Source organism: Pristiophorus japonicus, chromosome 2 (assembly GCF_044704955.1).
Source record: "Pristiophorus japonicus isolate sPriJap1 chromosome 2, sPriJap1.hap1, whole genome shotgun sequence".
NCBI classification, from domain to species: Eukaryota; Metazoa; Chordata; class Chondrichthyes; family Pristiophoridae; genus Pristiophorus; species Pristiophorus japonicus.
The window spans coordinates 68,479,557-68,505,146 of NC_091978.1; the positions used below are offsets into that span (position 1 = coordinate 68,479,557).

General features: G+C 44.1%; 1 protein-coding gene across 4 annotated transcripts in view; it reads left to right on the forward strand.

The window, feature by feature from the left end:
* The window catches only part of LOC139239187 (mucosa-associated lymphoid tissue lymphoma translocation protein 1-like), a 237,785-nt gene that overhangs the window by 167,051 nt on the left and 45,144 nt on the right, over window positions 1-25,590 (forward strand). For all 4 annotated transcript variants that reach the window (XM_070867826.1, XM_070867851.1, XM_070867835.1 and 1 more), the window contains 4 exons: window positions 12,822-12,999; window positions 14,173-14,247; window positions 16,823-16,950; window positions 24,785-24,934. In XM_070867826.1, coding sequence (XP_070723927.1) covers window positions 12,822-12,999; window positions 14,173-14,247; window positions 16,823-16,950; window positions 24,785-24,934 — 531 coding nt within the window. The remainder of the gene's footprint in view (window positions 1-12,821; window positions 13,000-14,172; window positions 14,248-16,822; window positions 16,951-24,784; window positions 24,935-25,590) is intronic.

Sequence of the window (25,590 nt, forward strand, 5' to 3'; positions counted from 1 at the left end):
TCAACAACTTTCTGTGGTAGAGAATTCCACAGGTTCACCACTCTCTGGTTGAAGAAGTTTCTCCTCATCTCGGTCCTAAATGGCTTACCCCTTATCCTTAGACTGTGACCCCTGGTTCTGGACTTCCCCAACATTGGGAATATTCTTCCTGCATCTAACCTGTCTAAACCTGTCAGAATTTTAAACGTTTCTGTGAGATCCCTTCTCATTCTTCTGAACTCCAGTGAATACAAGCCCAGTTCATCCAGTCTTTCTTGATATGTCAGTCCCGCCATCCTGGGAATCAGTCTGGTGAACCTTCGCTGCACTCCCTCAATAGCAAGAATGTCCTTCCTCAAGTTAGGAGACCAAAATTGTACACAATACTCCAGGTGTGGCCTCACCAAGGCCCTGTACAACTGTAGCAACAACTCCCTGCCCATGTACTCAAATCCCCTCGTTATGAAGGCCAATATGCCATTTGCTTTCTTAACCGCCTGCTGTACCTGCATGCCGACCTTCAATGACTGATGTACCATGACACCCAGGTCTCGTTGCACCTCCCCTTTTCCTAATCTGTCACCATTCAGATAATAGTCTGTCTCTCTGTTTTTACCACCAAAGTGGATAACCTCACATTTATCCACATTATACTTAATCTGCCATGCATTTGCCCACTCACCTAACCTATCCAAGTCACTCTGCAGTCTCACAGCATCCTCCTCGCAGCTCACACTGCCACCCAACTTTGTGTCACCCGCAAATTTGGAGATACTACATTTAATCCCCTCGTCCAAATCATTAATGTACAATGTAAACAGCTGGGGCCCCAGAAAAGAACCTTGCGGTACCCCACTAATCACTGCCTGCCATTCTGAAAAGTCCCCATTTACTCCTACTCTTTGCTTCCTGTCTGACAACCAGTTCTCAGTCTCACTACCCCCAATCCCATGTGCTTTAACTTTGCACATTAATCTCTTGTGTGGGACCTTGGTGAAAGCCTTCTGAAAGTCCAAATATACCACATCAACTGGTTCTCCCTTGTCCACTTTACTGGAAACATCCTCAAAAAATTCCAGAAGATTTGTCAAGCATGATTTCCCTTTCACAAATCCATGCTGACTTGGACCTATCATGTCACCTGTTTCCAAATGCGCTGCTATGAAATCCTTAATAATTGATTCCATCATTTTACCCACTACCGATGTACAGGCTGACCGGTCTATAATTCCCTGTTTTCTCTCCCTCCTTTTTTAAAAAGTGGGGTTACATTGGCTACCCTTTAAATGTTTAAATCTTTAAATGTTTGCCACTGCTTATCCACCGTCAACCCTTTGAGTATCTTTTGCTAGTCTATTCTAGCCAATTCATGCCTCATACCGTCGAAGTTATCTTTCCTGAAGTTCAGGACCCTAGTTTCCAAATTAACTTTGTCACTCTCCATCTTAAGGAATTCTACCATATTATGGTCACTTTTCCCCAAGGGGCCTCGCACAACAAGATTGCTAATTAGTCCCTTCTCATTACACATCACCCAGTCTAGGATGGCCAGCTCCCTGGTTGGTTCCTTGACATATTGTTCTCGAAAACCATCCTTAATACACTCCAGGAAATCCTCCTCCACTGCATTGCTACCAGTTAGGTTAGCCCAATCAATATGTAGATTAAAGTCGCCCATGATTACTGTTGTACCTTTATTGCACACATCCCTTATTTCTTGTTTGATGCTGTCCCCAACCTCACGACTACTATTTGGTGGTCTATACACAACTCCCACTAGCGTTTTCTGCCCTTTGGAATTCCACAGCTCCACCCATACCTATTCCACATCATCCAGGCCAATGTCCTTCCTTACAATTACATTGATTTCTTCTTTAACTAGCAACGCCACCCCGCCTCCTGTTCCTTTCTGTCTATCCTTCCTAAATGCTGAATACCCTTGGATGTTGAGTTCCCAGCCTTGGCCACCCTGGGGCCATGTCTCCGTGATGCCAATCACATCGTATCCATTAACTGCTATCTGCGCAGTTAATTCATCCACCTTATTCCGAATACTCCTCGCATTGAGGCACAGAGCCTTCAGGCTTGTTTTTTTAACACACTTTGCCCCTTTAGAATTTTGCTGTAATGTGGCCCTTTTTGTTTTTTGCCTTGGGTTTCTCTGCCCTCCACTTTTACTATTCTCCTTTCTATATTTTGCTTCTGACTCCATTTTGTTTCCCTCTGTCTCCCTGCATAGGTATGGAGAGAAAGTGAGACCACACCTTGTGTATTGTGTGCAGTTTTGGTCTCCTAATCTCAGGAAGGACCTGCTTGCTATTGAGGGAGTGCAGCAAAGGTTCACCAGACTGATTCCAGGATGGCAGGACTGACATATGAAGAAAGATTGGATCGGCTAGGCTTATATTCTCTGGAATTTAGAAGAATGAGAGGGATCTCATAGAAACGTATAAAATTATGATGGGATTGGACAGTTTAGATGCAGGAAGAATGTTCCCGATGTTGGGGAAGTCCAGAACCAGGGTTCACAGTCTAAGGATAAGGGATAAGCCATTTAGGACCGAGATGAGGAGAAACTTCTTCACTCAGAGAATTGTGAACCTGTGGAATTATCTACCACAGAAAGTTGTTGTGGCCAGTTCGTTAGATATATTCAAAAGGGAGTTAGATGTGGCCCTTACGGCTAAAGGGATCAAGGGGTATGGAGAGAAAGCAGAAATGGGGTCCTGAAGTTGCATGATCAGCCATGATCATATTGAATGGCCTACTCCTGCTCCTATTTTCTATGTTTCTCTCTCCAAAATTGTTGAGCCCTGATGTTAGGAATCGGATTTTACAACCTAGGTCAGAGGTGGCAGCAATCAGAGCACTGGTCTTCTGTTCTTATCCAAGGATTAAAGAGGTTTTCACTGCAGTGACTACATTCTCTCTACATTAGAGCACAATGGAGACAACAGTTGCTACTGCACGTTATGTACGTTGGAGATGAAGGATATGTTTCTGAGGTGCATGCCTCAATTCCTAACTGCCTTTATCCATCTTCGTGTACGAGATGGACAAAACGATTGGCTTATTAATGAACCAGTGCATACTTTGAAAGCATCCTTGTCAACCTTCATAACTCCCAAATCCATTTCAATGGGCCTAGAAACTCCCACTGGTCCTCCCATTTTACCTTCAACCCATGCAAGTCGCCTGTTCATGTAGTGGTGATTCAATACTTTGAAGGAAAAGCTGTATCTCATTACTGGTATATTTTTCAATAAGGATACTGAATTAAGATACCTCTAAAATATCTGAATACAGAAAGTTTGATCTGGTGTCAACAAAAACACTGATATCATTACCAGAACTTCCTGGTGAATGGGATTTCAATCTTTATAAAATCAGCTTTTGTGCCAATTTCTTGTACTTTATTCTGAGGTGCCTAATCAGCATATCTGGATGAATGAACATCTTCCTTTTACTAGTGGAACTCCCATGGCATGGCTCACGGTGAGTTGGAGGGTAAGAATGTGCAAGATAATCTGTCGCACTGTTTTATGGTGACTAAATAATTGAAATTGCGTTTTATTACAGAGCATTATAGAAGTGGTAACAGAATGTTCTGTTTCAAGTTATATGATTATGTAAATATTTTCATGGAAATTGTAAATCAATTACCTTGGTTATTATATGTTAACTTTTGTGCAATTTTATGTTTTTTTTTTAAGTTGAGGACATACAGAATGTAATGAACAAACTTGCATTAATATAGCAGTGTTTAACAGCCAATGAAGTACTTTTGACGAACTGTCACTCCACAGCCAGTGGAGAGTTTTCCTCCTGATTCCCATTGACTTCACTTTTACTAGGGCTCCTTGATGCCACACTCGGTCAAATGCTGCCTTGATGTCATAGAATCATAGAATGGTTATAGCATGGAAGAAGGCTATTTGACCCGTTGACCTCGTGCCAGCTCTTTGCAAGAGCACCTCAGCTAGACCCACTCCCCCGCCCTTTCCCCATAGTCTTGCAAATGTTTTTCTTTCAAGTACTTATCCAATTCCCTTTTGAAAGCAGTGATTGAGCATACCTCCACCATCCTTTCAGGCAGTACATTCCAGATCCTAACAACACGTTGTGTAAAAAAAAGTTTTTTCTCATGTCGACTTTGGTTCTTTTGCCAATCACCTTAAATCTGTATCCTCTGGTTCTCAACCCTTCTGCCAATGGGAACAATTTCTCTCTATCTACTGTGTCTAAACACCTCATGGTTTTGAATGCCTCTATCAAATCTCCTCTCAATCTTCTCTGCTATAAAGAGAACAACTCCAGCTTCTGCAGTCTATCCACATAACTGAAATCCCTCATCCCTGGAATCATTTTTGTAAATCTTTGTTGCACCCTGTCTCAGGCCTTCACATCCTTTCTAATGTGCAGTGCCCAGAATTGGACACAATACTCCAGTTGAGGCCGAACTAGTATTTGATACAGGTTCATCATCATTTCCATGCTTTTGTACTCTATACCTCTATTCATGAAGCCCAGGATCCCGGAAGCATTTTTAACTGCTTTCTCAACCTGCCCTGCCACCTTCAGCGATTTGTGCACATATACCCCAAGGTCTCTCTGTTCATGCACACCCTTCAGGATTATACCCGTTAGTTTATATTTCCTCTCCACATTCTTTCTATCAAAATATATCACTTCACACTTTTCTGTGTTAAATTTCTTTTACCACATGTCCGCCCATTCCACCAGCCTGTCTATGTCCTCTTCAAGTCTGTCACTACCCGCCTTACCATTTACTGTACTTCCAAGTTTTGTTTTATCTACAAATTTTGAAAATGTGCCCTGTACACCCATATCCAAGTTATTAATATCTATCAAGAAAAGCAATGGTCCCAGTACCGACCCCTGGGGAACACTACCTTCCTCCATTACGAAAAACAACCGTTCACCACAACTGCCTGTTTCGTGTCATTTAGCCAATTTTGTATCCGTGCTGCCACTGTCATTTTTATTCCATGGTCTTCAACTTTGCTGGCAAGCCGATTATGTAGCACTTAGTCGAACGCCTTTTGGAAATCCATACACCACGTCAATTGCATTGCCCTCATCAACCCTCTCTATTATGAGATCAAAAAACTCAATCAAGTTGGTTGAACCCGATTTGCCTTTAACAAATCCATGCTGGCTTTCCTTAATTACCACCCCTGTTTCTAAGGAGGATTGAAAGATTAAAGCCAGTACCTCTGTGATTTTTTTTTTCCTTCACTTCCCTCCTAGGATGCATCCAATCCAGTCCTGGTGACTTATTTACTTTAAGTACAGCCAGCCTTTCTAGTGCCTCATCTTTATCAATTCTTATCCCATCCAGTATCTCCTCTACCTCCTCCTTTACAATGTCTTTGGCAGCATCTTCTTCTTTGGTGAAGACAGATGCAAAGTGCTCCTTTTTGGTTCCTAATCACGCCCGCACCTCATCTTACTACCCTTTTACTACCTGCAGGGTTAGAGTTTCCCAAACCTGTTTTTCTGGCGCTCTCACCCGAGGTGCACCGTTTTTGTCCGCCTCCAAGTGCGCGGTATTCCGGCCGTTCCCCAACCTCTCTTCGGTCATGGCGCAGCATGGCCCAATGGATTGGGGGCGGAGCCAAGTCCCGGCACTGAAAACAGTGCCGGGACCTCTGCACATGTGTGCTAGAGTCTGCGCACATGTGCAGTAGCTCCTGACAGGCCGAATCTGTGAGTGCGCGCTGCAGGCTGTGTGGGAGGGGCCCAAAGCACACCGTCCCTAGCCCTGACCGAATGGGCTCCCTCATCGGTGGCCCGCTGTGTTCCCTAAGGTAGGACTTCTATTTTTTATTTGTTAATTACTGTTTGATTTTGGTGCTTTAGGTGCAGGGTTCCTTCTATTTTTTTATTTGTTATTTATTGATTGCTTATTACTTTGGTCTTGGTGCTTTAGGGGCAGATTTCCTTCTATTTTATTTGTTAATTAATTGCTTATTACTTTTTGTGCTTTGTTTGGTGCTTGGTGGTGCTTTAAGTGTAGTTATTTGCACCAATTCCTTAACTCTAGGTAAGGTTTTTCTGTGCGAAGTGGCAACATACGCTGACCTAAGTTAGTTTGGAGCAACTATTTGCTGGCCAAACACCTAAAACAGGGGTAAGTGGCTGCGAACTCCCCTTTTTGGGAAAAAAAACTCAACTAAAAAAAACCTAACTAACTCACTTACACTGGCGCAAATTAAATGGCCAGAATTGCAACTAAAAAGAAAGTGCAGAAAAATCAAGTTGCTCCGGAAAAAAAGGAGCAACTCCTGGGGAAACTTGGGCCCTATATGCCTTTAGAGGACTTTTGGATTCCCTTTTATGTTAGCTGCCATTCTAGTCTCATACACCCTCACTTTACCCCTCTTATTTTCTTTTCTTTTTCATTTCTCTGAACTTTCTATATTTGGCCTGATTCTCAGATATATTCTCAACCTGACATCTGTCTTACGTGCTCTTTTTTTGCATCATCTTACTCTCTATCTCTTTCTTCATCCAGGGCTCTGACTTTAGTTGCCCTACCTTTCCCCCAAGTGGGAATGTACCTCAACTGTACCCAAACTATTTCCCCTATTGTTCCACTACAGCTTTGCCTCCCAATCTTCGATTCCAATTTACCCGTCCTTAGTTGCCTTGATTGAGTGGCTTGCTAGACCACTTCAGAGGGCAGTTCAGAGTTAACCACATTGGTGTGGGACTGGAATCACGTAGAGACCAGACTGGGTAAGGACAGCAGGTTTCCTTTCCTAAAGGACATTAGTGAACCACAATGCAACAGCTCCATGGTCAGTTACTGATAGAAACATAGAAACATAGAAAATAGGTGCAGGAGTAGGCCATTCGGCCCTTCTAGCCTGCACCGCCATTCAATGAGTTCATGGCTGAACATTCAACTTCAATACCCCATTCCTGCTTTCTCACCATACCCCTTGATCCCCCTAGCAGTAAGGACTTCATCCAACTCCTTTTTGAATATATTTAGTGAATTGGCCTCAACAACTTTCTGTGGTAGAGAATTCCACAGGTTCACCACTCTCTGGGTGAAGAAGTTCCTCCGCATCTCGGTCCTAAATGGCTTACCCCTTATCCTTAGACTGTGACCCCTGGTTCTGGACTTCCCCAACATTGGGAACATTCTTCCTGCATCTAACCTGTCTAACCCCGTCAGAATTTTATATGTTTCTATGAGGTCCCCTCTCATTCTTCTGAACTCCAGTGAATACAAGCCCAGTTGATCCAGTCTTTCTTGATAGGTCAGTCCCGCCATCCCGGGAATCAGTCTGGTGAACCTTCGCTGCACTCCCTCAATAGCAAGAATGTCCTTCCTCAGGTTAGGAGACCAAAACTGTACACAATACTCCAGGTGTGGCCTCACCAATGCCCTGTACAACTGTAGCAACACCTCCCTGCCCCTGTACTCAAATCCCCTCGCTATGAAGGCCAACATGCCATTTGCTTTCTTAACCGCCTGCTGCACCTGCATGCCAACCTTCAATGACTGATGTACCATGACACCCAGGTCTCTTTGCACCTCCCCTTTTCCTAATCTGTCAGCTTCTGTTTTCCAGATTTTTTAAAACGGAATTCAAATTTTCAAACTACCATTCACCTAAGAGAGCAGAAGGGGCCATGGTTTAACTTGCCACCTGAAAGATGGCACCTCCGACAGTGCAGCATTCCTTCAGTATTAGATCATATGCTGATGTAATGGATCTCCACCCCTTTATTCCTCCACTACAGCTGGGAAATTATGATTTTCTAAGTGCAGTGGAGAGGCAAATTTACCACCCTCTGTCGTGTCATTGTGACTCAAACACCCTTTCCAAGTATGTCCTGTCCCAATGTAGTTTTGGGGTCAGGGGTGAAATGGTTCCCAATCCAATGTTGTAGAAAAGCAATGTTGGCCAAAATTCACTCCCGCTGTTTCTCCTGTGTTTTCACCGCCGCAGTGGCCTCTTGCGCGAAATTCAGCTCTTTGTCTTTTTTTTCTGAGTGGAGCGGAAGTCGGTCATAATGGGAGCGGAAGTGGGGCGGAGAGTAGAAGATTGGTCATAAAGGGGGCGGAAGTAGGACCGGGCGGAGTGTCTGCACTGATGACATCACCATGCTGGCGCATCAACACATCTCTCCCCTTCACGTGAAAGGGAGAGTCGCTGTGAGCTCTGTGATTATTTTAGTTAGCACCACCAGGGAAGGTTTCGGCCGGGTAATAGACCTTATAGGGAGGCTAAACTTTGGCCCCCTCTGTGCTGTGGATAGGGTTGACAGCTTTTCCTGAGTCCAGACCCAGGTAGGGAGCAGGATACAAATCATTTCTTGAGATCTAGGGGGTACTTTTACCGAGTTCCCGTGGCCGGTGAGGAGCCTGGTCTGCCTTCCATGCATAGCAGTAGATTGCGCCCACAATTCCCCATCATTAAAGTTCATAGAATATCGTCCACAATGTGCCCTGGATTTCTAGCTATGCATGGCAGGTGAGCGAGGCTCCCCACTGACCACATGAACTTGGAAGATCAGTCCTTTGATGTCTTATTTACTGCTGCTGCTTGTTGAAAATCTTAATCACTCATCATAAGATATAGATAATAATCTGTGGAGAGAGAAACAGTGTAACCTTTCATGGTCATCGACATGAAAACATTAACTCTCTTTCTCTCTCCACCTATGGTGCCTAACCTGCTGAGTATTCCAAGCAATTTCTATTTTTATTTCAGATTTCCAGCATCCGCAGTGTTTTGCTTTTTTATAAGATATAGGTATTTGTGGGAAAGTGCATTTTGTGGGAAATTTTTCATCTGTAACACTGTCAGCACAGAGCTAAATGTGCTCGCATTCATTCTCTATGTAATCTCAGATGCCAAGCTTTACACTGCGAGCACTACAGATGAAAATGAACCCTTTGATGTCAAGTTTACTGGGTACAATTCACAGATAACTCACTCAAAAATCAGTCTGGCTGTTCTAAACCAAACGCCTATTTTTGCAGTTTTCAGTTGGTCACTTTATGCTTTGTACTTTTCCTGTTGAAAATCTTCAGACTGATTCTGAGGAGCTCCATAACGAGGGGAGTGGTATAATGAGGTTGGTGGCAGACATCTGCATTATTGGTTTAGGGAACAAGGCTAATTTACTAATATTGGGGTGTAAGATCTTTTTTCCATTTCCCAAGAGTTAGTAGGTAAGATTTCCTGATCTGTGTTCATTTAACATCATGGTGAACCATGTAATTCAAATGGTTTACCACCAACTTATTTTAAATGTGAAACAGCAATAGGAAAATCTAGGCTTGTATCTCAATCATCAGTCAAAAGAAAGTTAGAGCACAAAACATTGCCTCCAACTTCTAGCCATTTTAAAGCAACTCATGACTCACTGAAAGATTGGTGAATGCCTGTATTTTAAAGGCAAGTGTGAAGACACTTGATGTTGACTCACAAGCATCTTTGTGTGTATGCGCAATGTATAGCATTTCCGAAAGGGCAAAATGTAAAGCATTATTCCAGCAAGCTAATTAATCACATAAACTAGGTCAGTGATAGGTTTTGCCTTTTAAATCGGGGTAATTATAGGCACAGTTCTAAGACGGTGGCGCCTCTCGTCTTGACCTTGATATTTCTGTTGAAGGAGTTTTGAACTCTTCATGTTGCCACATTCCAACCTGAACAGATGCAAAGATGAAGCACTGTGGCATAAATAGCAATGAATGACTCTGCGTGCATACTATAAAGGCATTTTGTTCCTACATATTGATAGTCTGTCAACAAAGTGAAAATGAGGCCTACTCACAGGGTTCATTGACATCTACAACAGCTTAGAGTCATTTGTCAGCGGCGAGCATGATTCACTTGTATATCATTTACATGTACGTATTCCCAAATTTCATTTGACGTGTGAAGCAACTGGAGCCTCCAGCTTTTTGGTAACTAAAGCAGTTCCTCAACATCTAAAGTATTTTTTGTTACAATACCATGTATTATTAGATGTCTTTTGATAATGATTTACACTTTTTCGCATGACTCTGCTACTTTTTAAAATAAGGGCCACTTAAATGTAGGAAAGGTGGCTCCAAATTTTGGTACATAGATTCCATAAACAGCGATGAGATAAATAGTTTAGTGATGTTAGTTGTGATGTACCAGTTGATCAGTGTACCAGGAGAACTCCCTGCCCTTCTTTAAATACAGCCATGGATCTTTCACATCCAACTGAGAGAGTAGGTGGGGCCTCAGTTTAACGTTTCACCCAAAAGACAGCACCAACAACGGTGCAGCATTCCTTCAGCATTACACTGATGTGTCAGACTAAATGAAGTGTTCAATGTCTCTGGAATGGGGCTTGAACCCACAACCTTCTGCCTTGGAGGTGAAAGTGTCAAGGCTGACACTTTGGATGCAGTTTCCTCACATCCTTGGGGACTGACTTCAGAGCCTGCATCGAGATATGTTCCTCGGAACATCCTTTTCAGGCACACTCCCTTGAGTTTTGGGTTCCACAACTCCTTAGCCTCTGCTGGAAAGGTGCTTGGGAGTGTGAATGCAGTTGATGTAGGGGGTGAATTTAAGGGGTTTGAGGAGAGAAAGGTGAAGCAGGAAGTCCCTGCAGGAACGTGGTGTATGTGTATGTGTGTGTGTGTGTGTGTGTGTGTGTGTGTGTGTGTGTGTGAGTCCAAATACATCATCTCTTCATCATCATAGTTCACAAAGAAGTAGTTGTGTCTTTGTTTTTGTTATTTCTCATCCTCATCATCTTCCTCTTCCTCTTCCTGGGCCTTGCTGTGGTGATCTCCAGGAAAGAAGCATACTAGTTAAGTATGGGCTGGCTTTTCGGCTTTTAGGATTTCGGGGTGTTAATGACGGTGGTGCGGTCCTGATACCGCCTGCAAAGTGTTTATATCTCAGTCACCAAAATTGAGCAGCTGGACCCTGAGTGTGGGGCGGAGCAGTAAGATAGGTCTCACACCTCTCTTAGGGCACTAGGCCGGCTGAGCATGTGAAAATCCCGAGCTAAAAAGCCGGCCTGGGAGCACTCTGAGAGGTCTGGGAGAAAAAAAACACTGAAAAAAAACCCACCAAAAACATTCCCAATACGTAGCCCACGCCACCACAACATAAATCGCAAAAAAATAAGAAAAGCAATCACGCTTACCTGAGGTCGACATTACTTACCTCACTGCAGCCGCTACGCCTGCCTTCACTGGCGTTTCCACCAGGGTGCACTGCGGGGTGTTATGGGCTGGGCGGGAGTCAATAGTTCAGCCGGGGTCGCAACTAGAGGCATTGCACACCGGCTCGCCTCTTCCGGGTTTAATGCTCCGTGCCCCCATGAAACTGGCCCCGAAACCCCGGTGGGGTGCTGGAAACTGGCCGCCCGCCCAGAAGAGTTCGATGCCGCCCTTGCTGCCCCTCCGAGGCGAAAACAGAGGCAACCAGCAGTGGAAAATCCAGCCCTATCTGTGAGCATTATGTGTCTTGGGATTAACAATACAAAGAAGGTGGTGTAAGCTTAAGACTGTGGGATGCCACAATGACCGTGGAAGTGTCCAGTCACTAACCCTGCACCTGACCTGCTCCCTTGATTTTATCAAGTGCATTGTGACGTCCCATGAGCTCCATGGCCTTCTGATTGTAGGCCGGCCGTGTTTTAAGTTAAGGATGCCCACTTCGGTGGCCTGCTTCTTGCGGCCATTTACTCTTCCGACACGATTGAGTCCATGAAGGGAAGGCTTGCAGCTGAGTGTGTGCCAAGTGGCATAGAAGAGCTGAAGTAAGAGATGTGGAAGTGGAGGAAGGAGTTTTAGAGTGTGCATTGAGGTAATTGCTGTTAGGGGAGATGGGTAGCCCTTCAATTATGCCCCCCGGGTTCGGCTGGGTCGCCAACAGGCAGCCTGGCACCCCCTCTTGGGTGTCAGGCCGCTGGCCCAGCCGAAACCCTCCCTGGTGGCCCAGTGTCCCCTTTAATTGAAGAGGAGCGACATTGTGATGTCATCAGTGCGGCGCTGATGTCTGGTTGGGGCGGCAGACCCGCTGCAAGGGCACTTCTGCCCCTCAGTTGCCATGACTTCTGCCCCGAGCCCAAAAAACTACAAAGTGCCGAATATCGACGGCAAAACTTAAAAAAACGGAGGGTGCATCCCGTTTCAGACAAAGGTCAATTTCTATCCCTACAGGTTAAAGCATATGTATGTTTTTTTTCCCTTTCTCCATTTTTTTTATTCTGTTATTTCTGTTCACCATTCACCCTCTGGTACCTCGCTCTTTGAGTGACTGCATGTGGGCTTTTTGACTATGGGTCATCACAGCTGAGCTCCTGTTCTCACCTGGGTTTTCTAGCAGGAATCACTGGAAATTGATTAGGAGCAGGAGCTCGGGTCTCCATGAAGATGAGGCAACCCAAAAAATACCCTGGTTGAGATTACCTAACAGCATAGATCAGGGAGCAAACTTTGGACCTTCCTGGGCTCCACCAAGGCGGGGAGCTGATTGCTTGTATTTGGAGCAGTAGCAGACACAACTATCAGTCAGCCATGAAAATAGCATGGCAGTGGGCTGCTGGGGCATCCCACCCAATTTTAATCCAGGTACACTGGGCCGGCACCCTCTTTCAGGTGTGCGCAAATGAGTTGCTGGTAGTCCTTAATGCCTGCAGCTTCCTCAGATCAGAAAATCTGAGAAGGGCAGGCAGCAAAGCTAGGAAGGCCTCAAAAAGTAATCCAAGCTTTCTTTTCTGCCTGGTGCCCAATGAATGTGTCTGTTCATAGTGATCACTGTGTTTGACTTAATGTATGTCTGGGTTAATTATTCCAGGTTTGTTGTACTATGCTGGACACGGATACGAAAATTATGGAAACAGTTTTATGGTGCCGATTAATGCTCCGAATCCCTATAGGTCAGCAAATTGCTTGTGTGTGCAGAGCATCCTAAAGCTAATGCAAGAGAAGGAGACGGGATTGAATGTCTTCCTGCTAGACATGTGCCGGAAAAGGTAACAACCAGTGAAACTTGCACCATATTTCATTTAATAGGACTAAATATACTGCTTCCATTGTAAGCTTCCATCTGTTGATCTCTGTAATGTATTTGCTTCATGGATTCTTTGCTTAAGAATTCATAGCAACACATTGCTATTAAGAACTAATTGGTTTATTAGCAAAAGGTTTAATAATCACACTACACATTACCAGTTCATCCACCAGGCTCACAGCCACCTGCCTAATCGTGGATCCCCCGAACCCAACCAGCTGGGGTTTTATTGAGTCTTGTGAACATCACGTGACTGGCTAAGCCACTCCCAACTCAACAGCTCTACAAACGTTCATACATTACATCTCCATCTTTGGAGCCATCCCAAGGTCAGTTAGACAGTGACAGCCAAACAGCTCTCATACTGAGTTAGTTGGGACTGGGATGGGAGTAAGAGACCAACCCTATTGGTGTAGATACAACTGTAATGTTAGCAACCTTTCACCATTTTATAGAAGTGTTAATCTATTTGCAAAGAAGTAGAAGAAACATTTTTTTTCTTTAAATAGCAATGTTTGTTCTTTTACAAATAGCTTTACTCATTTTATTTCACATTTCTGTCAGCCAAACTCACTGGGCCATGAAGTGATAAGTTGTGCATTTGTATTTACAGTAATCCATGTCCTGAGATCGCAGTCTCAGCCATGTTTCCACAAGGAGATGTTGTGTTGAGCAGAGGCCACGGGAGGAAAAGTTAAAAGTGAGAGTTATCCCAAATCATACATGGCAGTGTCAGAGTAGCATTGCAGTAGTTGAGAGGAGATCACCCACCTTCCCACTCGACTGAGGAGAATCTGTGGCACCGAGAGGCTAAAAAAGGGGAATGGAGAGTTCCATGGGTACTTAGTGAATAAATGCATCACTATGGTTTGGTGCCATAAAGACCAGGAACGCCTCTCAATTCTTGGCCTGTGCTGAATTAACTGATCTGAACTGGGCCCGCAATAAGACCAGTGAAGTAGGAGAATGTGGGCATACTGTACTGAGAGAGGTTAATGTGCGTATAATGCAGTGTGAGGAATGAATGTGAGTATAATGTATGTGTGAGTGATGAATGAGAGTTTAGTGCACTGAGAGGTGTGAATGTGGTTATAATGTACTGCAAAGAATGAACTACCTGATTCTGTGTTTGCAGGAATGTGCATGATGACACCATTCCAAATATGGAGGCCTTAAGAGTTACAGCCAATATTGTGTTTGGATACGCAACGTAAGCATTTTGCTGTCCGTCCTGACGAAGGATTCTGTTCCATTAACTATGTAGAGATTCGTGTTGACTTAGTCATTGAAATTGCTAGATTTAGGCAAATTAAAGTGAAAGCACCCAAGCTCTAAATAAGTCTCAATTGTTTGTTTATTCTTGGATAATTAAACATGGCAAATTAGAAGCAGCCATGGTCTGGAAACAGACTTCCTGTTGCAATTCTATTTTGCAAATGTTGTGATATTGTATTTATAAAATATGATGATGATAGAAATCTATAGTGTGTGAAAATAGTACACACATCTGAAAAAAATAATGGTGTTGTCTGAAATTCAGTTTTTATTATTTCTGTTTCGAGAAAAACAATAGACACTATCATGTTGTATTTTGCTAATATTTATGAGGATAGAGGTGTTGAACACATAAGGGCCTAGAAATTATGCTGCACAGCGCTCGTTTTTCAGGTGCCAACTATTTACAATCTATATTAACGACTTGGAAGAAGGGACTGAGTGTAACGTAGCCAAGTTTGCTGATGATACAAAGATGGGAGGAAAAGCAATGTGTGAGGAGGACACAAAAAAATCTGCAAAAGGACATAGACAGGCTAAGTGAGTGGGCAAAAATTTGGCAGATGGAGTATAATGTTGGAAAGTGTGAGGTCATGCACTTTGGCAGAAAAAATCAAACAGCAAGTTATTATTTAAATGGAGAAAGATTGCAAAGTGCCGCAGTACAGCGGGACTTGGGGGTACTTGTGCATGAAACACAAAAGGATAGTATGCAGTACAGCAAGTGATCAGGAAGGCCAATGGTTTCTTGGTCTTTATTGCAAAGGGAACGGAGTATAAAAGCAGGAAAGTCTTGCTACAGCTATACAAGGTATTGGTGAGGCCACACCTGGAATACTGCGTGCAGTTTTGGTTTCCATATTTACCAAAGGATATACTTGCTTTGGAGGCAGTTCAGAAAAGGTTCACTAGATTGATTCCGGGGATGAGGGGCTTGAATAAGTTGGGCCTCTACTCATTGGAATTCAGAAGAATGAGAGGTGATCTTATCGAAACATATTAAGATTATGAGGGGCCTTGACAAGGTGGATGCAGAGAGGATGTTTCCACTGATGGGGGAGACTAGAATTAGAGGGCATAATCTTAGAATAAGGGGCCGCTCATTTAAAACAGAGATGAGGATAATTTCTTCTCTGAGAGTTGTAACTCTGTGGAATTTGCTGCCTCAGAGAGCTGTGGAAGCTGGGACATTGAATAAATTTAAGACAGAAATAGACTGTTTCTTAAACGATAAGGGGTTATGGGGAGCGGGCGGGGAAGTGGAGCTGAGTCAATGATCAGATCAGCCATGATCTTATTGAAAGGCGGAGCAGGCTCAAGGGCCTAATCCTGCTCCTATTTCTTATGTTCTAAAAGCTTCCAATATGGCGGGCAGGAAACGTATGCTCATTACGAGCCGGAAGTGTGCCATATTGGTAAAGGCCAAAGAATCGTCATGCGATGATTACACCTGGAACAGGCGTTGGGCCTTTGCATATGCAAATAAGGGGCCTAACGCCTCTTTGAGGCTCCCATTGTAAGATTGGTGACGAGATTCTCTGACCGCATGCCCCATGAGCTTGGCGCTCCACTGCAACCTTGGGATTGTGCAATTAGTTGCATATTGTACATTTTCTCACTTGCATTGTGTATCATATTTGGTTGGGAGGTGAGCAAGAAATTTGCTTCCACATCACCAGCTATTAAGCATGACAGTAGAATAGGGTGAGTCATCTTCTGACCTTTTCTCCTTTTCTCTGAGGATGTGTAGATCATCTGGTGGCACAACTACCAACCGGGCGATCAGGACAGTCTCGATTAAAGTTTGACAGGAGTCAACTTTTCAATTTTTTGCTGCTTTTAAAGATGCCACTGCGACCTCTGTTCTTTGATTGCCTGTTCTTTGAAGGTCTTGCTCCAGTTCCCTGTTATTGAAAGTCTTACTATCATTGCAAGTCATCCTCGACTCCGAGGGACTGCCTAAGAGAAGAGAATTCACTGTTCCCTTTGAAGGGCTCATCCCCCTTCTCTCTCTCTTCCCTTTCTCTCTCATTCTCTCTCTCCTGTCCTTTGTTCTCTTTGTGAGTCCTGCTCCCTGGCTTGTCGAGATGTCCAATTTTGGGCTTCCTCAGCGTCCCCATGCTGCTCTCCATCTGACAATATCAATGCTTCAAGAAGTAGAGTGAAAAGAAAATAGACTGATGTAAGAAAGAGAAAAAACCTGAGAGAGAGAGAGAGACAAGGGAAACACAAAAATTGAGAAAAGAGATAAAAATGAGGGGGACGAACAAGAAGTGGAAGTGGAGGAGGGTCAGAGGAACATCAAAGAGAGAGAAACAGAAATAAAAGGAGAGAAACAACAACTTGCATTTAAATAACATCTTTAGCGTCACATTCATTGCTAGACCAAGAGAGTGGGCAGATACCAAGCTTCCGTTAATGTCACTGTTTAACTGATATAAGTGATGAAAGGGAAGGGAAGAATTTTTCAAAGATTATACGTGTAAAATGTTTCTTTTCTCCATTTGAAGATGTCAAGGGGCAGAAGCCTTTGAAATTCAGCATTTTGGATTAGCAAATGGTATTTTCATGAAATTTCTGAAGGGACGTCTGCTGGAGGATGAAAAGATCACGGTGTTGCTTGACAGAGTTGCAGAAGGTAACTGCTTTGTTTTGAGGACTAGACTAGGTACGCTCTTTTTGTCAACTGCATATTTGATACACATGAACACCGATTGCCATGTTTGAGTCTCCAAACCACACGAGTGTGAAATCCACACAGTTCACACCTCTCTTGCCTTCTGAATCAGATGGTTGCGGGTTCAAGCTCCACTCCAGAATTGAGCACATAGGCTAGGTTGACACTTCAGGGGCCTGATGCATTGTTAGAGATGCCATCTTTCAAAGGATACACTAACCAGGGACTCTGCCTGCAGGCGTGGTGGCATGACACTATTCAAAGGAGACCACAGAGTTATCTTGGCTGATATTCCTCCCTTGGCCAACATTCCTCCCTCAACCAGCACCAAAAACAGATTGTTTAGTCATCCATTAACTTGTCGATTGTGGTACCATGCTGTGTTTGCATAATACTTAGCTATATCAGTGTGATCATTTCCATTTACCACACGAACAATCGTAATTGTTTTTCAAAGTTAAGTTCCCAATTTTATGACAAATTGTTCCAAATCATGGAGATCCATCAGAACGATGGTTGATACTGTCCAAGAACTTAACCTTTAGCAGAGAGAAGAAACTTTCATCCTGTCAGAATAGGCTCTATTTAAATATATACTCCAGGCACTGCACCATCCAATCCACCAAAATAATTAATTGATTCTAATGACTGCACTGAAAAGATCATGTTTGTAGTCATAGTGAAGCAGCTGTCTGCATAGTTACACGCAGATGTAGATGATTGGTGAAAATGGATCAATAGATATACATTTAATTTGCATTTTATATCTAAGGTAAAATAAAAACTAGGGAGGATAATCTCCCCTGGGATCTTGAATGAAGTCAGCAGCGTTTCAATCAAGAATGTTGGAACATTCAAGTGGTGAGGCCAGCCGCCACCTCCTGTCTCTCCAGCTGGCCCCAGGGACATATATAAGAACATAAGAAATAGGAACAGAAGTAGGCCCTCGAGCCTTCTCCGCCATTCAATAAGATCATCGTTGATCTGATCATGGACTCAGCTCCACTTCCCCGCCTGCTCCCCATAACCCCTTATCCCCTTATCATTCAAGAAACTGCCTATTTCTGTCTTAAATTGATTCAATGACCCAGCTTCCACAGCTCTCTGAGGCAGCGAATTCCACAGATTTACAACCCTCTGAGAGAAGAAATTTCTCCTCATTTCTGTTTTAAATAGGCGACCCCTTATTCTAAGATCATGCCCTCTAGTTCTAGTCTCCCCCATCAGTGGAAACATCTTCTCTGCATCCATCTTGTCAAGACCCCTCATAATCTTAGACGTTTCGATAAGATCACCTCTCATTCTTCTGAATTCCAATGAGTAGAGACCCAACCTATTCAACCTTTCCTCATAAGTCAACCCCCTCATCCCCGGAATCAACCTAGTGAACCTTCTCTGAACTGCCTCCAAAGCAAGTATATCCAACGTAAATATGGAAACCAAAACTGCACGCAGTATTCCAGTTGTGGCCTCACTAATACCTTATATAACTGTAGCAAGACTTCCCTGCTATTATACTCCATCCCCTTTGCAATAAAGGCCAAGATTGGCCTTCCTGATCACTTGTTGTACCTGCAGACTATCCTTTTGCGTTTCATGCACAAGTACCCCCAGGTCCCGCTATACTGCGGCACTTTGCAATCTTTCTCCATTTAAATAATAACTTGCTCTTTGATTTTTTTCCTGCCAAAGTGCATGACCTCACACTTTCCAACATTATACTCCCATCTGCCAAATTTTTGCCCACTCACTTAGCCTGCCTTTGTCCTTTCGCAGATTGTTTGTGTCCTCCTCACACATTGCTTTTCCTCCCATCTTTGTATCGTCAGCAAACTTGGCTACGCAGTCCCTTCTTCCAAGTCGTTAATATAGATTGTAAATAGTTGGGGTCCCAGCACTGATCCCTGCGGCACCCCACTAGTTAATGGTTGCCAACCCGAGAATGAACCATTTATCCCGACTCTCTATTTTCTGTTAGTTAGGCAATCCTCTCTCCATGCTAATATATTACCTCCAACCCCATGAACTTTTATCTTGTGCAATAACCTTTTATGTGGCACCTTGTCAAATACACCACATCCACTGGTTCCCCTTTATCCACCCTGTTCATTACATCCTCAAAGAACTCCAGCAAATTTGTCAAACATGAGTTCCCCTTCATAAATCCATGCTGACTCTGCCTGACTGAATTTTGCTTTTCCAAATGTCCTGCTACTGCTACTTTAATAATGGACTCCAATATTTTCCCAACCACAGATGTTAGGCTAACTGGTCTATAGTTTCCTGCTTTTTGTCTGCCTCCTTTTTTAAATAGGGGCGTTATATTTGCAGTTTTCCAATCTGCTGGGACCTGCCCAAAATCCAGGGAATTTTGGTAAATTACAACCAATGCATCCACAATCCCTGCCGCTACTTCTCTTAAAACCATAGCAGGTCCAGGGGATTTATCTGCCTTTAGTCCCATTATTTTACTGAGTACTACTTCCTTAGTGATTGTGATCGTGTTCCTCCCCTCCATAGCCCCTTGGCTATCCATTGTTGGAATATTGTTAGTGTCCTCTGCCGCAAAGACTGATCCAAAATATTTGTTCAGAGTTTCTGCCATCTCCATGTTCCCCATCACTAATTCCCCGGTCTCGTCCTCTAAGGGGCCAACATTTACTTTAGCCACTCTTTTCCTTTTTATATTCCTATAGAAACTCTTGCTATCTGTTTTTATATTTTGTGCTAGTTTACTTTCATAGTCTATCTTCCCTTTCTTAATCATTTTTTTATTCGTTGTTTGCTGGCTTTTAAAAGTTTCCCAGTCTTCTGTCCTCCCAGTAGTTTTGGCCCCTTTGTATGCCCTTCTTTTTAATTGGATACCATCCTTAATTTCGTTAGTTAGCCACGGATGGCTATCTTTTCTCTTACACCCTTTCCTCTTCACTGGAATATATTTTTCTTGAGAGTTGTGAAATATCTCCTTAAATGTACACCACTGTTCATCAATCGTCCTACACTTTAATCTATTTTCCCAGTCCACTTTACCAAACGCTGCCCTCATACCTTCATAGTCTCCTTTATTTAAGCTTCGTACGCTGGTTAGAGATCCAACTTTCTCACCCTTCATCTGGATTTCAAATTCAATCATGTTATGATTACTCATTCCGAGGGGATCCTTTACTAGGAGATTGTTTATTAATCCTGTCTCATTACACAGGACCAGATCTAAGATAGCCTGCCGCTGGTTGGTTCCGTTACATACTGCTCAAGGAACCCGTCCCTTACACACTCTATGAACTTCTCCTCAAGGCTACCCTGACCAATTTCATTTCTCCAATCAATATGGAGGTTAAAATCACCCATGATTATTGCTGTTCCCTTTTTACAAGTTCCCACTATTTCCTGGTTTATACGCCGACCAACAGAGTTGCTATTGTTAGGGGGGGGGCTATAGACTACGCCCACCGGTGACTTTTTCCCCTTATTGTTCCTTATCTCCACCCAAACTGTTTCACCATCCTCATCATTTGAGCCAAAATTGTTTCTTACTATTGCAGTGTTTCCATCCTTTATCAATAGAATTACCCCACCTCCTTTTCCTTTCTGTCTGTCCTTCCGGATTGTCAAGTACCCCTGAATATTTAAATCCCAGTCCTGGTCACCTTGCAACCACGTCTCTATAATGGCTATCAGATCATACCCATTTGTCTCAATTTGTGCCGTCAACTTATCTATTTTGTTACAAATGCTATGTACATTTAGACAAAGTGCTTTTAAGTTTGTTTCTTTTTAGCCTTTTTACCTGCTTGTTTCCTTTCTCCTTCAAACTCACTTTCTTTATTTTTGCTATCTAATTCCAGCTTTACTCCCCTCCCAACTGAATCTATTTTCAGGTTCCCATCCCCCTGCCAAGCTAGTTTGAACCCTCCCCAACAGCACTAGCAAACCCCACCGCGAGGATATTGGTCCCAGCTCTGTTGAGGTGCAATCCGTCCAGCTTGTACAGGTCCCACCTCCCCCAGAAGCGGTCCCAATGCCTCAGGAAACTAAAGCCCTCCCGCCTGCACCATCTCTCCAGCGACGTATTCATCTGCCCTATCCTCCTATTTCTGTATTCACTAGCTCGTGGCACTGGAGATTTCTACCTTTTTGAGGTCCTGCTTTTTAATCTCTCTTCTACCTCCATAACTCTGCCTGCAGGACCTCATCCCTCTTCCTACCTATGTCATTGGTACCGATGTGGACCACGACCTCTGGCTGTTCACCCTCTCCCCCCAGAATGCCCTGCATCCTTGACCCTCGCACCAGGGAGGTAACATACCATACTGGAGTCACGTCTGCAGCCGCAGAAACGCCTGTCTGCTCCCCTGACGAGTGAATCCCCTACCACCATAGCTCTTCCATTCTTTCCCCCCCCCCTCCCCCCCCCCACCCCGATGCAGCTGAGCCACCCATGGTGCCATGGGCTTGACTCTGGCTGTACTCCCCAGAGCCACCATTGCCCCCACCAGAACAGAGTACCGGTTGGAGAGTGAGGTGGACTCAGAGGACTCCTGTACTACCTGCCTGGTCCTCCTCTTCTGTCCAGGGGTCACCCAATCCCAATCTGCCTGCACACTCTTAAGCTGTGGGGTGAGTGCCTCTGGAAACGTACTATCCACGTTGCTCTCAGTCTCACGGATGCACCGCAGTGACCCCAGCTGCTGCTCAAGCTCCAAAACACGGCGCTCGAGTTGGTACAGTTGGAGACACCTCCTGCACACATGGCCGTCCCGGCTGCGCGAAGTATCCGGGACTTCCCACATGCCACAGGATGCGCAATCCATGGGACTGAGCTGCCCTGCCATCCCTCTAGTTACACTCGCAACTATCAAGTAGAACTAAACTCTAAACCTTAGCACAACACACCCACCCACTATTTGGCAAACAGCCGATTTAATTAACTGGCTCTCCTTAGATAATAAAGATTACATATATTTATTGTCAGATGCTAGTTACGTCAATGCCAAAGGTTTTCTACTGAAAGGAAAAAGAAAAATACTCACCAATCCACCAGCCAATCACTTAGCTGCTTGGCTGTGATGTCACACTTCGATTTTGAATTTTTTTAAACTTTTTGTCCCTGCACCAGCTGGCTCCTCCGACAGCCGAGCCCTTTTTATGGGCCTCTCGATCCTCTTGATACCTGCTGATGGTTTTGGGCTCACCCAAAACCTTCAGTGGAAGCTTTCCTTCCAGTCTTTGGGCGCTACCGCGGTGGCATGATCATCTCTGCCTTTGCACTGGCCTGAGCTGCTGGGCATATATACTGAGCACCTGCCCAGGAATGTGCATCGGGGCAGGGGTCGATATGGAGGGGTGGGTGGAAGTCTTGACTCGGAGAATAGAATTCCCCCCCGCCCCCCCCACTCCCCACCCCAGATCTCAGTGGCTACTGGAAGCAAGTGAGGAAGTTGTGATTAGATGGCACCAAGTTTTAGATTGTAGGTGGAAGGGAAGATTGCAAGAGGGAAGACGCTCCATGGTTATGAGGTCCTGGCAAAGAACAACTTCTATGTGATGGTGTGGTGTGTCCTCATTTCAACAGAATGAGGTTGCAATAACTAAGAACGTATTGGACTTGAACCTTCAGTTGGTAGAGTTTAAAATACCAGCCCTATATCAAAATGATAGTAGCAACAGCTTCCTAAAGGTGACCTTTGAAAAATAATAGGTTTAAAACTGTGAAGTGCAGCTTATAAGAACATAAGAATTAGGAGCAAGAGTAGGCCATACGGCCCCTCGAGCCTGCTCCGCCATTTAATACGATCATGGCTGATCCGATCATGGACTCGGGTCCACTTCTCTGCCAGCTCCCCATAACCCCTTATTCCCTCATCGTTTAAAAAACTCTCTCTTTCTGTCTTAAATGTATTCAATGTCCCAGCTTCCACAGCTCTCTGAGGCAGTGAATTCCACAGATTTACAACCCTCAGAAAAGAAATTTTTCCTCATCTCAGTTTTATATGGGCGACCCCTTATTCTAAGATTATGCCTTCTAGTCTCCGCAAGATCCTATAAATCCCCTGGGAGGACAGACGCGCCAACGTTAGCATCCTCGACCAGGTCAACATCTTGAACATTGAAGCATTGACCACACTTGATCAGCTCTGCTGGGCAGGCCACATTGTCTGCATGCCAGACACGAGACTCCCAAAGCAAGCGCTCTACTCGAAACTCCTTCACGGCAAACAAGCCAAAGGTGGGCAGCAGAAACATTAGAAGGACACCCTCAAAGCCTCCCTGATAAAGTGCAAAATCCCCACTGGCACTTGGGAGTCCCTGCCCAAAATGGAGAAAGTGCATCCAGGTGGGCGCTGAGATCCTTGAGTCTCGTCGCCGAGAGCATGCAGAAATCAAGCGCAGGCAACAGAAAGAGCATGCGGCAAACCAGTCCCACCCACCCTTTCCCTCAACGACTATCGTCTCACCTGTGACAGGGACTGTGGTTCTCATATTGGACCAGAGAGCCACCTAAGAACTCATGTTAAGCAAGTCTTCCTCGATTTCGAGGGACTGCCTATGATGATGATATTGATGAGTTCTAGTCTCCCCTATCAGTGGAAACATTCTCTCTGCATCCACCTCGTCAAGCCCCCTCATAATCTTATACGTTTCGATAAGATCACCTCTCATTCTTCTGAATTCCAATGAGTAGAGGCCCAGCCTACTCAACCTTTCCTCATAAGTCAACCCCCTCATCTCCGGAATCAACCTAGTGAACCTTCTCTGAATTGCCTCCAAAGCAAGTATATCCTTTCGTAAATAGGGAAACCAAAACTGCACACAGTATTCCAGGTGTGGCCTCACCAATATCCTGTATAACTGTAGCAAGACTTCCCTGCTTTTATATTCCATCCCCTTTGCAATAAAGGCCAAGATTCCATTGGCTTTGCTGTACCTGCATTCTAACTTTTTGTGTTTCATGCACAATTACCCCCAGGTCCCGCTGTACTGCAGCACTTTGCAATCTTTCTCCATTTAAATAATAACATGCTCTTTGATTTTTTTTTGCCAAAGTGCATGACCTCACACTTTCCAACATTATACTCCATCAGCCAATTTTTTGCCTACTCACTTAGCCTGTCTATGTCCTTTTGCAGATTTTTTTGTCCACCTCGCACATTGCTTTTCCTCCCATCTTTGTATCATCAGCAAACTTGGCTACATTACACTCGGTCCCTTCTTCCAAGTCGTTAATACACCCCACTAGTTACTGACCGCCAACCCGAGAATGAACCATTTATCCCGACTCTGTTTTCTGTTTGTTAGCCAATCCTCCATCCACGCTAATATATTACCCCCAACCTGTGAACTTTTATCCTGTGCAGTAACCTTTTATGTGGCACCTTGTCCAATGCCTACTGGATGTCCAAATACACTACATCCACTCTGTTCCCCTTTATCCACCCTGTTCGTTACATTCTCGGAGCATTCCAGCAAATTTGTCAAACATGACTTCCCCTTCATAAATCCATGCTGACTCTGCCTGACCAAATTTTGCTTTTCCAAATGTCCTGCTACTGCTTCTTTAATAATGGACTCCAACATTTTCCCAAACACAGCTTATTTGAAGATTATCAATTATTTTTCATTATTAAACTCACCAACCTCCTCTTTCTAGTTCAGATGAAAGATTTCTACCAAAAATGGTACCTTATCTTTCCAGATGCTGGCTGTTCTGCTACTTATTTCCAGCATTTAAAGATTTTATTATAGATTTTTGGCAGTTTATTTTCTCATAACGTAATGCTGATATTTTAACTTGCAGATATGGGAAAATGTGACCTCACTAAAGGAAAGCAAGCTCTGGAAATTCGCAGCAGCCTATGTGAGAAGAGAGCCTTGACCGACCCGATCCATTCATCAGGCTGCTGTGCTGAATCGCTGGCCCGAAACCTGCAGTGGGCAAAGGCTCACGGTAAAGCATTCCTACTTTCTGCCAGGGGCTCAGGGGAGTTTGGACTCGGGCTTCGTCTCTTGACAGCTCTAGTTGTTGTCCAGTTATTTCAAGTATGCAATAAACATGAAACCGGAGCCAGTGGAGGAATGCTGACAATCTGCATTAGTGATTGTGGAGGCGGTGGTTTAGATTTCACAAATCAGCTCTCCCAGCACAGAGCTTTATGTGGCAAGAGTGCACGTCCAGGATTTGGGTGCAGAGTGTACCTCACATGACTTTCCTTCCATTCATTTTTGTGGATGGAAAATCATGTGAGGGACACTGATCTTCGCATCTAAATTCTCAATATACACTGCTGCCATGCAAATGCTGCACTGATAATGTTAATTTGTAAAACTTACCCCAAATATCTTAAACTAAAGAGCTTGACTGAAGATGTATTCAGATACAGCTCTGCAGAAAACTCTTTACTGTTGATTTTGTGAAAGTCCATTTAATAGATTTTGCCTCTTATCAATGTAAGAATGACAGTGCTAAAGCTGGGAATGTTTTCTACTATTGGAGTTAGGGTTAAGATGGATCGTGGTAATGCTTTACATTCCTCCAGCAATGCTTCTCAGTTTTAGTTTTGGTTGAGTCTCACCGGGGTCAAATTTAATCCGGGTCCGACTTAG